The sequence below is a fragment of the Lissotriton helveticus genome, chromosome 11, assembly GCF_964261635.1.
Source record: "Lissotriton helveticus chromosome 11, aLisHel1.1, whole genome shotgun sequence".
NCBI classification, from domain to species: domain Eukaryota; kingdom Metazoa; phylum Chordata; class Amphibia; order Caudata; family Salamandridae; genus Lissotriton; species Lissotriton helveticus.
The window spans coordinates 989,171,332-989,183,830 of record NC_136072.1 but is presented as its reverse complement, the minus strand read 5'-3'; the positions used below and the strand labels follow the sequence as shown (position 1 = coordinate 989,183,830).

Sequence of the window (12,499 nt, the reverse complement as noted above, 5' to 3'; positions counted from 1 at the left end):
GTCCAGGGATCCTACTCAACATACCCACTGTGCTTTGAGCTTCAGGTTGCTTTTCTTGCCATGAGCAGCACCCAATAGTTACCTATTCCTAAACTTCACTGGGTACAGCCTTCAAAACAAGGTTAATTAATGGAGAGTGCCAATCCCACACACTGGAACCACTCCTGTCCTGAGATCCAACTCAACATGCCCACCAGGCTTTGAGCTCCACGTTGCTTGGTTGCCATGAGCGGAACCCAATTTTGCTATTCCTACAGTTCAGTGGGAACAGCCTTTAAAAATAGGTTCATGAGTTGGCAGTGCTGGGTTGTGAAATAGAAGGCAGGAGAAAAAGTATCTCAGCCTATTTAATTAGAGTTTAGATTCAGATATTGGTGCATGAAAAACTTCATAAATGTTTCACATTATGAATATAAAAAAGCGAAATACATTTCTTTCAGATAGCGAGGTTTCTAATGTTCACTGTAGCCAATAAATGTTTACATTTGTGTAGGGAGGAACTATGCATAGAGCTGCATTCTTATAAAACTGATGCATCGAATTGAACCATCTACACCTACCTTTACAATAACCAGTGGCATCATGCTATGGGATTTCATTTGGCTTAACATCACTGTTCTTAAAACAAAATTAACTGCTAATCGCAACTAAACCATGCCTTTTGTTTGATACAAATTACTATTCGTACCAGCATTTCTGACTACTCGATGTACACTGGACACGGCTCCTACGCTCAGACTTGGACCTAGCTACGTGCAGGCCCTTGTGTTTTTCTTGAAGAGTTTTCTTTTCCCCTACACGGGACGCTCTCAACTCTTGACCAGATTTCTTATCAACACGCCTCCTTGTTACTTCCTCATAAGTACCTTTTTCACCTACTATCAATGCCCTGAAGAAGCCCTATCTATGGGCGAAACGCGTTGGCTGTTGTCTGATCCTGTGCATACTGAATACATCTGACTAATAAAAAGAAAACTATCAACAAAGGAACGACTTCGACTTTCATATGTACATTTGATTTGTCCTTTTTTATGTTGCCTCTCATCCACAAACTGTTGTATTTATTTTATGATCTACCAGCAGCAGATCATTTGAGGTGGGCAATATAGACTAATAAGACTGTGACTACATCTGGTAGTGCGGTTTGCTAGAACCCAGCTGCTTGTTCTATTTCAAATTACTATTTCAATAAGGCATTCCCAGTACACTCATTCTCGATTACCCCTATTGGGATTCCTTGTATAATTAAATAGACATACATTGCATTATTTTTTTTAAAGATATCGAGCCTTAGTGCCATTTCAACTCTTCACCTAGTCTTTCCTTCCAAAGTGACACTGTTCGTTTCTTTTAGTGAGCTAGAGCAACCTCACATGTGGCAATGCTCTTGACAGATGCCGAGATGCTCGCCTTCTGATGGTCCCCCCCCAGAGACCAAAGAAGCAGCCTTCTATTCCCCACTACTACCTTTTGCGTGTTCAGCAGATGGAGGCTATAAACATCATATTAGGAAGTGCATTTGTATATTTTCACCAATACAAAATAATTATTGGCAGAGTCTCAAAATATATACCATTTTAATAAAGGTTACAAGTTTTAAATAAACATTACACTCCCTTTTCACTTAATAACCCAAAGCACATTAATATTCCAACGGATGTGCTTATAAGCTTACAGAAAATACATTTCTGATGTACACAAACCAGTTGAAGGTATGGGCTGCCTTCATGTAAGACCATTCACAAAGTTAAAAGAAATAAGCATACAAAAATACAATTACATCCTATATTACGAAAAACATGAGGTCACAAATCCATGAAGAATTACAGTTATGCAGAACAGAAATAGAACTGCAAAACAATTATCGTGAAATATTAGCACCACACATAGAAACAGCGGTCATTAAACACATTTTGATCAAAGCCAACATCTGTAACATCAGTATGTAAATGAATTACACACTAAAGGAAAAATTAGTAGTATGATCAGAAGCAGTGCGGTAGTGCAACATTTTAATCAAGTATAAAGTTTATCAACCCATTAGAGCAATATTAAAAGGTCTCCAAATGGAGGCATTCTACATCAAATGCAGACATTAAATAGCATAAAAGCACGCATGTCATTTCTGCATAGAAAAATAAGTTAATAGGTGCTAAATACAGTTAAGATTCAATGATAACTTTGATCAGATTTTCCAAATGCGCAATTGAAAAATGTAAATGTTAGGTTCCGAAGAATCATTACAGAATAAGGAAACTCAAAAGATCAATACTTTATTGCTTTATTTGGAAGGAGAATAATATTTAAAACTGCATACCCTGCATAGCCAGGTCATGATCTCAGTTGTTCCTTATTCACTTGTAAGGGGGGCAATCCCTGTAGCCAGTCACAGTGATTAAGGTCTTTTTTGTAAAAATATTCTTGTGGTACTACAAGTGTTGATGCAACAATTCAAAAACTTAGGCTTTATAATCCAGTTCTGCGTTCATCTTTGAATACATCTCATAAATTGCATCAATAGTAACAGTGAAGTTCACTAAAAACTGGCGAATCTTTTCTATGCATTCTTCTTCTTTCACATTCTGTCCTTTGGATAAAGCTTTCAGGAAATCATCTTTATAAGGAGCAGCTAAAAGTGCAGCCTGATGGAGGAAAAAAGTGAAGTTAAATATAAAAGAAAAATTCAAGGCAAACGTACAGTTTATATATAAATATCACTAAATCTAGTGAGTTACTACGAACATTTCCAAGAACATATTTGTTAAGTTTTAAATGGAAGAAAATAGATCGATTCATAAAATGGAAGGAAGAGAGGAAGGATGGTAGAGAAGAAGAAAGTGTAAGGTTCCTTCTGTTAAGAACTCTTCTACTCCAACTTAGACTTTAGTCTCCTTTCCTCCAGAACAGTAGGATGTCCATAGATCTAGAAACACGCGTCTTAAGCTTATAAAGGGAATACAATTCAGACAGTCTACTCCATCCTCCACCACATTAGGCATACTAGTTCTGATAGCCTAAATGCAGTTCCTTCGGTCTACAACAAATGTATACAGAGCAGGGATGGTGAGCGGGTACCTGATGAAGGGGTGAGGTGGACTATGAGCGTAAGACTATCTACAGTGAATAGTGTTAATGCTAAAGTCAGTCTTCTTTTCTGTGGACTTGTCAGATGAAAAACATCTGAAAAAACTGAATAGGTGACAGCTGTAAAGGAAACGCGAGAGGTCAGCAGAGATTAGCCTTTAAGACGGCTTGACTGATCTACGCATCTGGTCTGAGGCAGATGCCCAATAGAAACTGATTGAAAAAGACATGCAGAGTAGCCCAAATGGATTCATGATAAATCATATCTGGCTGAAAGCAACTTTGTAAGATCATCGAAACCGCAATGGTCCTCTCAGCATGCACATGGACAATGTCTGGCGAAAGGATTCTTTAACAGCCCCCGAATCAAGAAAATAAGCAACAAACTACTACACAGTGGAGGAAAGTATACACGGTTTGCCCGAGTTAGAGACACCAGAGAATTTAAGAGCACTCATACCGTTGAAGTTATGAAGGAATGTTTTTACATCTATCTTTTGTTTACAAAAAAAAACACGGTGGACAGGGCTCCTGGTTCACATAGGTATCTAGCAGAAAATTTGGCAAAAAGATAGGAAAATGTCATTGGGCATACTAGAAGAATCATCACATGCAGTAACGTCAATAATGAACGTCAACTTCAATGTCACGGTTTAATCTCACTAAGTGATCATGATCTCAAAAAGCACATAATCAACATTGGCAAAACATTTACAAATCCTTAACTGGATGAGTTTCCAAACTGGGCGCAGCATAAGGGGAGAGCCAATCAAAATGTTATTGCATTCTGAAAGGTAAACACATGCCCTCTCAAAGTTATGAAAAATTACCTTTCTGCTGCATCTATTTCACAACATGTAGAGAATACCTGCACCAAATACAGGATCGAAAAAAGCCTTCTATAAAAATACAAAATAAAGAGCCATTTTTAACGAAGAGTAAAAGGAAAGCAGATTTACTGGTATGTTGTTTTAGCTTTCCAGCCTTCACAACTAGTTAGGAACAGGTTCCACAACAGGAACATGCCAATTGTGGGGAACGGCATGCACTTTAAGAAGAGACATGTTTTTAGTCTTTTCTTTCAATTGGTCATGGATAGTCCAAACATGCTTTTGGAGGACACAGTTTTTGCTGATAAACAGTTGCCTCCAACTCAGACTTTAGCATCAGCTTTCAACTGTCTCGGGAGTCACACACTAACCAGTGCAGCCCAATGGACACTCCACCTCAAAGCCATAAGAAACCAGCAGCATAGTGTGCATTCTCAATTGTGTGTGTGTATGTGTGTTTTGGCTAGTGAAACGAGTGCCAAAGATGGGAGCATGCAACTAAAACATGTCTAGATGCAAGCTTTGCAAAGTCTAGCAAGAAATCCTCTTACCACATGGTGCCCTACTGCATAACCATTACCCTTTAACTTTCCATCCAACATTATGGGGATCAGTCTTGTAATCATTTGCATGAACAGATTTCCAAAAGGTCAATGTGAGAAGTTGGCCTGGTATATGATGCTCACTAGTTCTAGTGATCACCTTGTACCATGTCAAGCAACCCTTATGATGATTGGTTGTAAGTCAACCTTATAGACCAGCTATCCTAGTAGCGTGGAAAAAGCAGTCTTAGGCTAAACTCTGTAAAGGCATGTGAAGCAAGCTTTTTTTACCATACACAATCCCCTTGAATACCGAATGAAAGGACACCACACAGATATATATTGAATATATATATATATATATATATATATATATATATATATATATATATATATATATATATATATATTTACTACAAAATCCCCTATACTCTTTATGAGCACAGAAGCAAATGCGTTAAAACAAAACACAGTTTAAATATACAAAAGTTGCACAACATGGATGAGCCCTAGGGGCCACTTAAACCATATACTAAAATAGTGGTATAAGAACCACCAATGGGAAAGGAAATAGGCCTAGGGCCTGGGGAAATCGCTGAAGCTGCTCGGGACTAACAGTGAAGAAGTCAGGAAAGGCCAGCGGGACTCGGGTGCAGTGCTTAAAGCACACGCATGCACCAATGCAATGTCAATGGTGCGTAAAAGTTATAAAGTTACTGTTTTAGGAACCTTCCGACTGACCTAGAAGGACAAAACTTGAGATCTAGGCACTAGAGGTGTGTACCAGTGTAGGAACACCGGCGTTGCCGAGTTACCTCACCCACAGGAAGCGGGTGCACAGGTGCGAAGATGTCGGGTTTCGTCACGCAGGTCGATGGTGCCTGGAGACGAAGAGGCTGCAGGCGGGTCGTCGAGGAGAGTTCCGGTGGATCCAAGGATGATCTGAAGATGTGAAGACCTGAAAGCAGAGGGGACAATGTTCAAAGCCACTAGCCAGTGACTACCGTGGAACCAGGATGGAACCAGGGGATGTCGGGTGCAACCAGGCGAAGAGGTGTAGCTTGTCTCTGTAGCCACGTGGACACGAAGAGGTCGAGGACGTCCAGGAGTCGGTCACGAGCTGTCCCACGAAGACTCTAGCTGATGGCGGTGTCGGCAACTTGATTGGAGCAAACAGGCCTTGGCTAATGCAAGCCACGCAGGAAGTGAAGAAAGCTTGTTACTCGGACCAGCAAGGTCAGAGCGGGCTCTCTTTTTCAGGGGAGCGAGGGCCAGTCTGGAGCAACCAGACCAGCGGTGTTGTTCGTAGATTTTGTCGCCAAGATGGCCACCAGCCAACGGGCTAGCGACCGGGTGATGCGTCGAGTGGCGAAGTGCAAAAGGGCCCAACGCAGATCGTGGAGATGCTGGGGGGCTGATCTTTGGTGCAGATGCTGCTCGATGGTGGGGCTTCTCAAACCCCAAAGCACAGCGTCGAGTGTGCCTCGGGTGCTGCGCAGTCAGCTTCTCGGGGGTCTTTCAAGATGGCCGGTCCCACGTCTCTCGGTGCCTCCACGGGTCTCTTCTTTTCAGGGACTGTGGATCGGGCTGTGAGATGTCTGGGAATCCAGGTCTTATCGGGCTCTGGGCTCGGGCTCCGGCGGCAAAGCAGACGTCGAGTTGCTGGTTGGTGCCTGTATTCACAGGGTGGTCACTCCTTGACCACAAGTGAGATTCTCTTCAGTCTTCTGTGCAGCAGAATGTCGAAGTCCAGTCTTCTTCTTAGTTTCAAGTCGAGTTCAGGATGATCTGAAGTCTTGGAACACAGATCCTACTCTTATTCCAAATCTAGGGGCCGGATTACCTGCTAGGTCCTTCCTCTGGGTGGGACCAGGAAGGGGGTGGTTACACCCCCTTTCCTTTGTCCATCTCCGCGCCAGAACTGGGGCTGGGAAGCCCCAGCACCGGTTTGGACTGGCTTATGCACAGGGACACCTTGTGTGCCCCAGGCATGTCTCATTCTATTCAGCCCTGTCCTACCCAATACACAAAATCCTGTCTGGGGTGGTGCTAGCACCTCCCAAGGCAGGAAACCCTTTGTCCAAGCCTCCCTCGCTGGAAGGACTCCCAGCAGCAGGAGGTCAGACTTGTGTCTGTGGTGGCAGCATCCATTTTGTGATGCTGAGGCTCATGTTTAACTTTAACTGGGGTTCAGGTTATGTACATGTCGTGTCCCTCTAGAAGGGTGGAATGCTACCTCCGTCGCCAGAACTGGCGAGGGGGTAGTATCCCAATTCGTATGACACCTTACTCGACATGTTTTGATAAAGCCAAACCAAAGATAGCATTTAACCGCGAGGTTCATAATGCACTTAAGAGTATATGGTATGGCAGTATCATGGAACAGCTAAAGGACGTGGTTCCGAAAGCTGCAGACAGGCTCAGCTCATGCTAGAGCACCATCTCACATATTTCCAAGCACTCTGCCTCCAGGATTGATGAGGCCTTCCATAGGAGTGGCTGATAGGAACATATGTGTCAATTTTTAGTTAGATATGGATATACTATACCTAAGAAAGAGGTGATTACACCAACTTACCCCAGCTGAGTGATCAGCCAGTTGTGTCAAATATGGAGGCCAGGCCAGGGGTGGCATAATACATGCTGCAGCCCCTGGTAGGCCTTGGAAACACCTATGCCCTGGGTACCTGGGGTACACTGTTACAGGGGCCAATAAGGTGAACCAGTTCCAATTCGTAATGCACCTAGTGTGCATTGGCATGAATTTAGAGAGAGAACAGCAGGCTGTGGGTCTGATTAGCAGGCCCACAGCCACATTAAGTCATAAACCAGTGAAGCAAAAAGCAAAAAATTGGGGTGACCATAGGATAGCAGACCCTACTCTCCTACAGTCAACTTCTCCTAAATCCCTTTATATTCAGTCGAATTTACTTCCCATCTATTTTAGGATGAGGACAATTTAATATTCCCTCTTCCAGCCAGCCATATTTGGATGTAAAATCTACTCTTTGGAATATGTTTTTGAACTAGGTTTTCATATTCAACCCCATCACTGCCAAATTATAATCAACGTGCATGAATGCAACATCAGAAAAGTAGTCCTGCTCAACTTGATACCTACTATGTGCAGTGTACGGGGACTATTTGCAGATTTAGTCTCTCGCTCTTGGGTTTAGTGAAGCGAACAGCTTGGCCAACTCTTCTCGTTTGGATTCTTGTGATGAACTTTAGTGTTGTTTTTGAGGGATCTTGGCGATAGCTGTAGTGTTAGGTTGCATGTGCTGAACTGAGTGCCCTCCTGTGAAGCTCCATGAAGAGCACCCTATGCTGTCTCACAATCAACATGGACAGTCTGAAAAGAAGACGTCGCCTAATATCCAACGGTTGCAATCATAATATTGCGATCCACCTTGTAAGTGTGTTAAGAGCCCATTCTGAAAAAGAAAGTGGATAATGTACACATGGGGGGTTTAAGACCAAAACAGTCAGTGAGGGTCTGATAAAAAAAAGATGCTAGCTGTACCATTTAAATCGCTATAAGTTAGTAGACTGCATCAAAAGCAGGAGTCAGGGGAACTACACAAGGAAGGTAGACGTCAACAAAAACCTAGATCACAAAAACAGCATCCTGCCACCGCGCACTACCGGCTCTCCAACTTCTTCCTGCACCAGGGATCTGCTGTAAGGGGGCATGTTTACAGTACATCGGTACTCTGCCCTAGTGCAACCTCTCAGGTGTATACTTTTGTCTCGATGATGATCCCCCTATCCTAGTCTGGATTGAAACATAGTCGAGAAACACATCTTGACTCCAAACTGGTTCGTTTGGATTTATGTGGAGCACAATATGTTCATTGCATTTTTACTGTTCTTAACATGTAACTTAATGGTTAAGTCACTATGTGTGTAGATGCTGGAGGTCTGGAAATCTGTTGACTTCCAGCCTTTTTAGCTACTGAACCTGGTTTATCTTTGGCTTTGTTTTTTTGATTGCTCGTGTAATAAATGCATTGTTTTTACATTTGGTTCTGTGCACCATTGCCCCATACACCTTTGGTAGGGACCCTGGTCTCTTAGAATAATTAAAAGAGTAGCAGCAATGATAACTATTGTTATAACTACTGTTCTTTATTTTTTTTATTTTATTTAAAGAGTTTTATATAGCGCTGGCTAGACCCGGAGGTATCGGAGCGCTTTACATGAGAATTAACAATGTAACATAAAAAGTTCAACAATTACACAATAAATCCCCCCCCAAAAAATATGCAATACAATTAGGAGAGGAGATAAAGGAGAGAGAAAAGTAGTGGAGGGGGCAGGGGAGGTGAGAAAGGGAGGATAAGGGAAGAGACAGTACAGAGAGACGAAAAGAAGTCTGTCTAAAGACCGACTGGGTAGGTGAAGACCAAGGAGGGAATCCACGGCCCATCTCACCTATAGCTAAACCAGGTAGCTCCATCGGGCATCATACAAAAAAGTTCAGTCTTAGTACATTGAGAGAGGGGAGAAGGAGAGCCATAAATAGAGGGAGGATGTGGGAGGAGACGACAGGAGGGACGAAAGGAAGTGCAACAATGTGGTTGAACAGTAAAATAGAAAAAGATCAGCAATTACACATTGCATCGAACAATCAGCAATACATTAGGAGAGGAGAGAAAGGAGAGAGAAAAAATGTGGTGAGTAGGTGAGGTGAGAACGTGAGGATAGGGGAAGAGACAACCGTAGAGACGAGAGGAAGTCGGTCTAAAGACCGACTGGGTAGGTGACGACCAAGGAGGGAATCCACGGTCCATCTCCCCTATAGCTAAACCAGGTATCTCCATCGGGCATCAGACAAAGTAGTTCGGTCTCAAGTGTCGAGGGAAGAGGTTCGCAGAAAAACAGGAGGGGAGGGAGATACGGCAGAAAGACGAAGGAGAGTCTGCCCGAAGACCAGCTGGGTAGGTGACGGTCGAGGGGGAAGTCCCTAAACCCATCTCCTCTACAGCTATCCGGTAGCTCCACCGGGCTTTGGTCAAATAGCTAGGTCTCAATGGGAAACATTTAAATAACATGGAGGGCAGAATAACTGGAGCGTAGGGGGGAGGGAACAGAGAAGGTGAGAAAGGGAGGATAGGGGAAGAGACAAGAAGGAGAGACGAAATTAAATCTGTCTAAAGGCCGACTGGGTAGGTGACGACCAAGGAGGGAATCCACGGCCCATCTCCCCTATAGCTAAACCAGGTAGCTCCATCGGGCATCAGACAAAATAGTTCAGTCTCAATACATTAAGAGAGAAGTAGAGATATAGATAGAGTGAGGAAGCGGGAAGAGACGACAGGAGAGACGAAAGGAAGTCTGACTAAAGACCGACTGGGTAGGTGACGTCCAAGGAGGGAATCCCCGACCTGTCTCCCCTATAGCTAAACCAGGTAGCTCCATCGGGCATCAGACAAAATAGCTAACTCTCAAATTTCGCTGGAAATTCACAGGTAAACAGGGTGAGGACTAGGGCAAGGACAGGTGAGGGCAAAGGTTAATAGCCGGAAAGAGGAGAGGAGTAGAGCAGGGAGGGGTAGGGGGTAGGCAGTTCGGTAAAAGTTCCCATGGATCTGCTGCGAGGCATTCAAAAAGCAGGTCTGTTTCTTCACAGGCGCCATAATGGAGTTCTCCGTGCGGTGTCGCTGAGCGGGGTCTCTTGCAGACCTTTCTGGTCGTCCCCTTCTTGGGCGGCATGTGGACAGGCCCAGGGGGTCCTCCCTCGTTGCGCTGGGGGCGGCCACAAGGTTCGTTTGGCAGTGTGTGGGGTCGAGGCCACTGAAACGCAGCATATGTGCAGGCTACTGAGCGTCCCAAAATGGTGGGTAGAAGATGACAAGGAGTGCCCTGGGTGAGTTGTCCCAGGAGGGGTGCGACGCAGGACAGCCTGGTTCTAATAGACTGGTTTGCAAAGTTTAAGTGCATCGGTAGGTAGAGGCAGACACCAACCTCAGTATCTGCCTGTCTCATCGTCGGAGGGCAAGATTAGATGAAGGCCCCTCACTTGGAACGAGTGTCTCCATTTTGTGACCAGCTCAAAGTATTCAGGGTTAGCTGCCGCTGGGCCAGGTAAGCGCCGCCAGGTCGTAGGCCCACTAGGCGATGTCTGGCAAGAGCGGGGCATAAGCTTTTGTGTCCGCCCGGAGAGTAGCAGCTCCGATGTCTCTAGCGGGCCGACATCTTAGGGTCAGCCAGGCGAGCCTCGGCACAATGCAGCCCAAAGTGCGCTGCTGGTAGAAGTCCTGCGGCCGCCCCGATCGTCGCGCTTAGTCCCGGCCTCACCTCCAGCGCTGGTAGCTATAACAAGGGCTCCAGCCCTCAAGCAGCATTTCTCTCGGGCAGTAACGGAGTCCGCCGCTCAACCCTCATCCCAAGAAATCACGCCTACATGATGTAAAAAAAAATAGGGCCATTAGTTATGCAGGATGAGAGGACTGCTGAAGTCATAGGTCCACATTTGTCTCCTTACTGGGAGGCCCTTTGTGAAAATACAGGGAGATGATTGGAGGCTGAATGGGAGAACTTTTAACTGATAATGACTGCCAGCTACTGTGAACCTTAAACATTTTTTGATGGCGTGAATGAACTGGAATATGAAAATAAGCATGTTGGAGATCTATTGTAGTAATATAATCTCCATGGTCCAGAAGTTGAAGTATGTCTTGAATTGTAACCATGCAAAATGTCAGTTTTCCATTTTACACTCGACTCCCTCAGGGTAGCGAAGCAGAGCAGTCCAAGGCTTACTTAGGGGAGGTGATGTGGGCTAGTAAGAGACTAAGTTACTTTGCTGTAACTGGTTCTCCAGTATTGGCATCCTTCATAGATTCACATACTTGAATCATTCCTCCCAGTCGAAATGAGAGTCCTGTGGTACAACTAAAAAGCACTGTAATATTAAACATATCTTGCAAGGCTATAAAACCTTCACTTTAATAACATATCCATTTTTTTTTTAACTCTAGCCAATTGGGTTGCAGCAGCACCCTCCAGAACACTTATCAGAGCCTTCAGTCTCTCAGATTTTTAGGGCACAAGTGTGAAAATGCAATAGTACCAAAAGTAAGGTGAGCCTTTCAGGGGAGGAGGTTGGGTCGCTTGTGAATCTATGAAAGATGTAAGCACATAGAGGGGTAGGGAGAAACAAAATACAACACAGACACGAAAATGGCAAAACTAATATGTTTTGAAAACTGCCCTCACTCACACACAAATGTGTGTGACATGCTTCATCATCGGGTCTGCTTACAAAACGCCCTGGCGTAGCCACGCTCAGGACAGAGCATAGGGAGGGGGGAAACAAATCAAGAAGACACATACACAAAACAACACAAATGTGAAAAAACAGTGATAACACAGTAAATATCACCCTGTGACTGGGTATCGTGATATAACAAAGTGCAGCATAGGAAGTGCTTTAAAACTGGCTCATGGATACCCTCCCAACCTTTATTTATAGGTTCCACAACCAGGATTAAAAATAGTGAAGGATGGGCAGTGTTTTAAAGAGAATATTAAGTTCTCAAAACACCCCTCCTCGGACTGCTTGTGCCAACATGTTTCGACCGACTTACTGTGCCAAAGTTAAACTGGTCACCCCAGTCTTCTCAGGACATCTATCCCAGTCCTATGATCCACCTCACCACAGTCAGGCAGATAGATGGAGTAAAAAGGATCCAAAATTGATCAAACACATGTGGAGGATAGCACCGCCATCACAGGAAACAAATACTGAAAAGAAGCACAACAGATGGTATGCTGTCATGTGTTGTGCATATAGTCATAAACCCCAATAAGTTAGCGTATGTTTAATACTTGATGCTATCCCCATTAGTTACAAAAATATCCGGAACTGTTCTATTAAGCAGATCCTTTGGGTGGCTCATATATCCACCTAACACCCTACATGCCGCAATGCAATTATGGCGAAAAGGGTTTGTGCATAAAAAGAAAACAATTAAAATATACTGCTGCATAAGATAAGCCACACTCTCCTATAGCGCAACCTGCTGCAATTAGTATTAC

At 44.0% G+C, this 12,499-nt stretch overlaps 1 protein-coding gene across 1 annotated transcript in view; it reads right to left on the bottom strand.

Moving 5' to 3' along the window:
- Positions 1-1,560: 1,560 nt before the first annotated feature.
- GLTP (glycolipid transfer protein) overlaps positions 1,561-12,499 on the bottom strand; it is a 221,682-nt gene continuing 210,743 nt past the window's right edge. Inside the window, exon 5 of the mRNA XM_078667349.1 lies at positions 1,561-2,642. Coding sequence (XP_078523475.1) covers positions 2,460-2,642 — 183 coding nt within the window. The 3' untranslated portion in view covers positions 1,561-2,459. The remainder of the gene's footprint in view (positions 2,643-12,499) is intronic.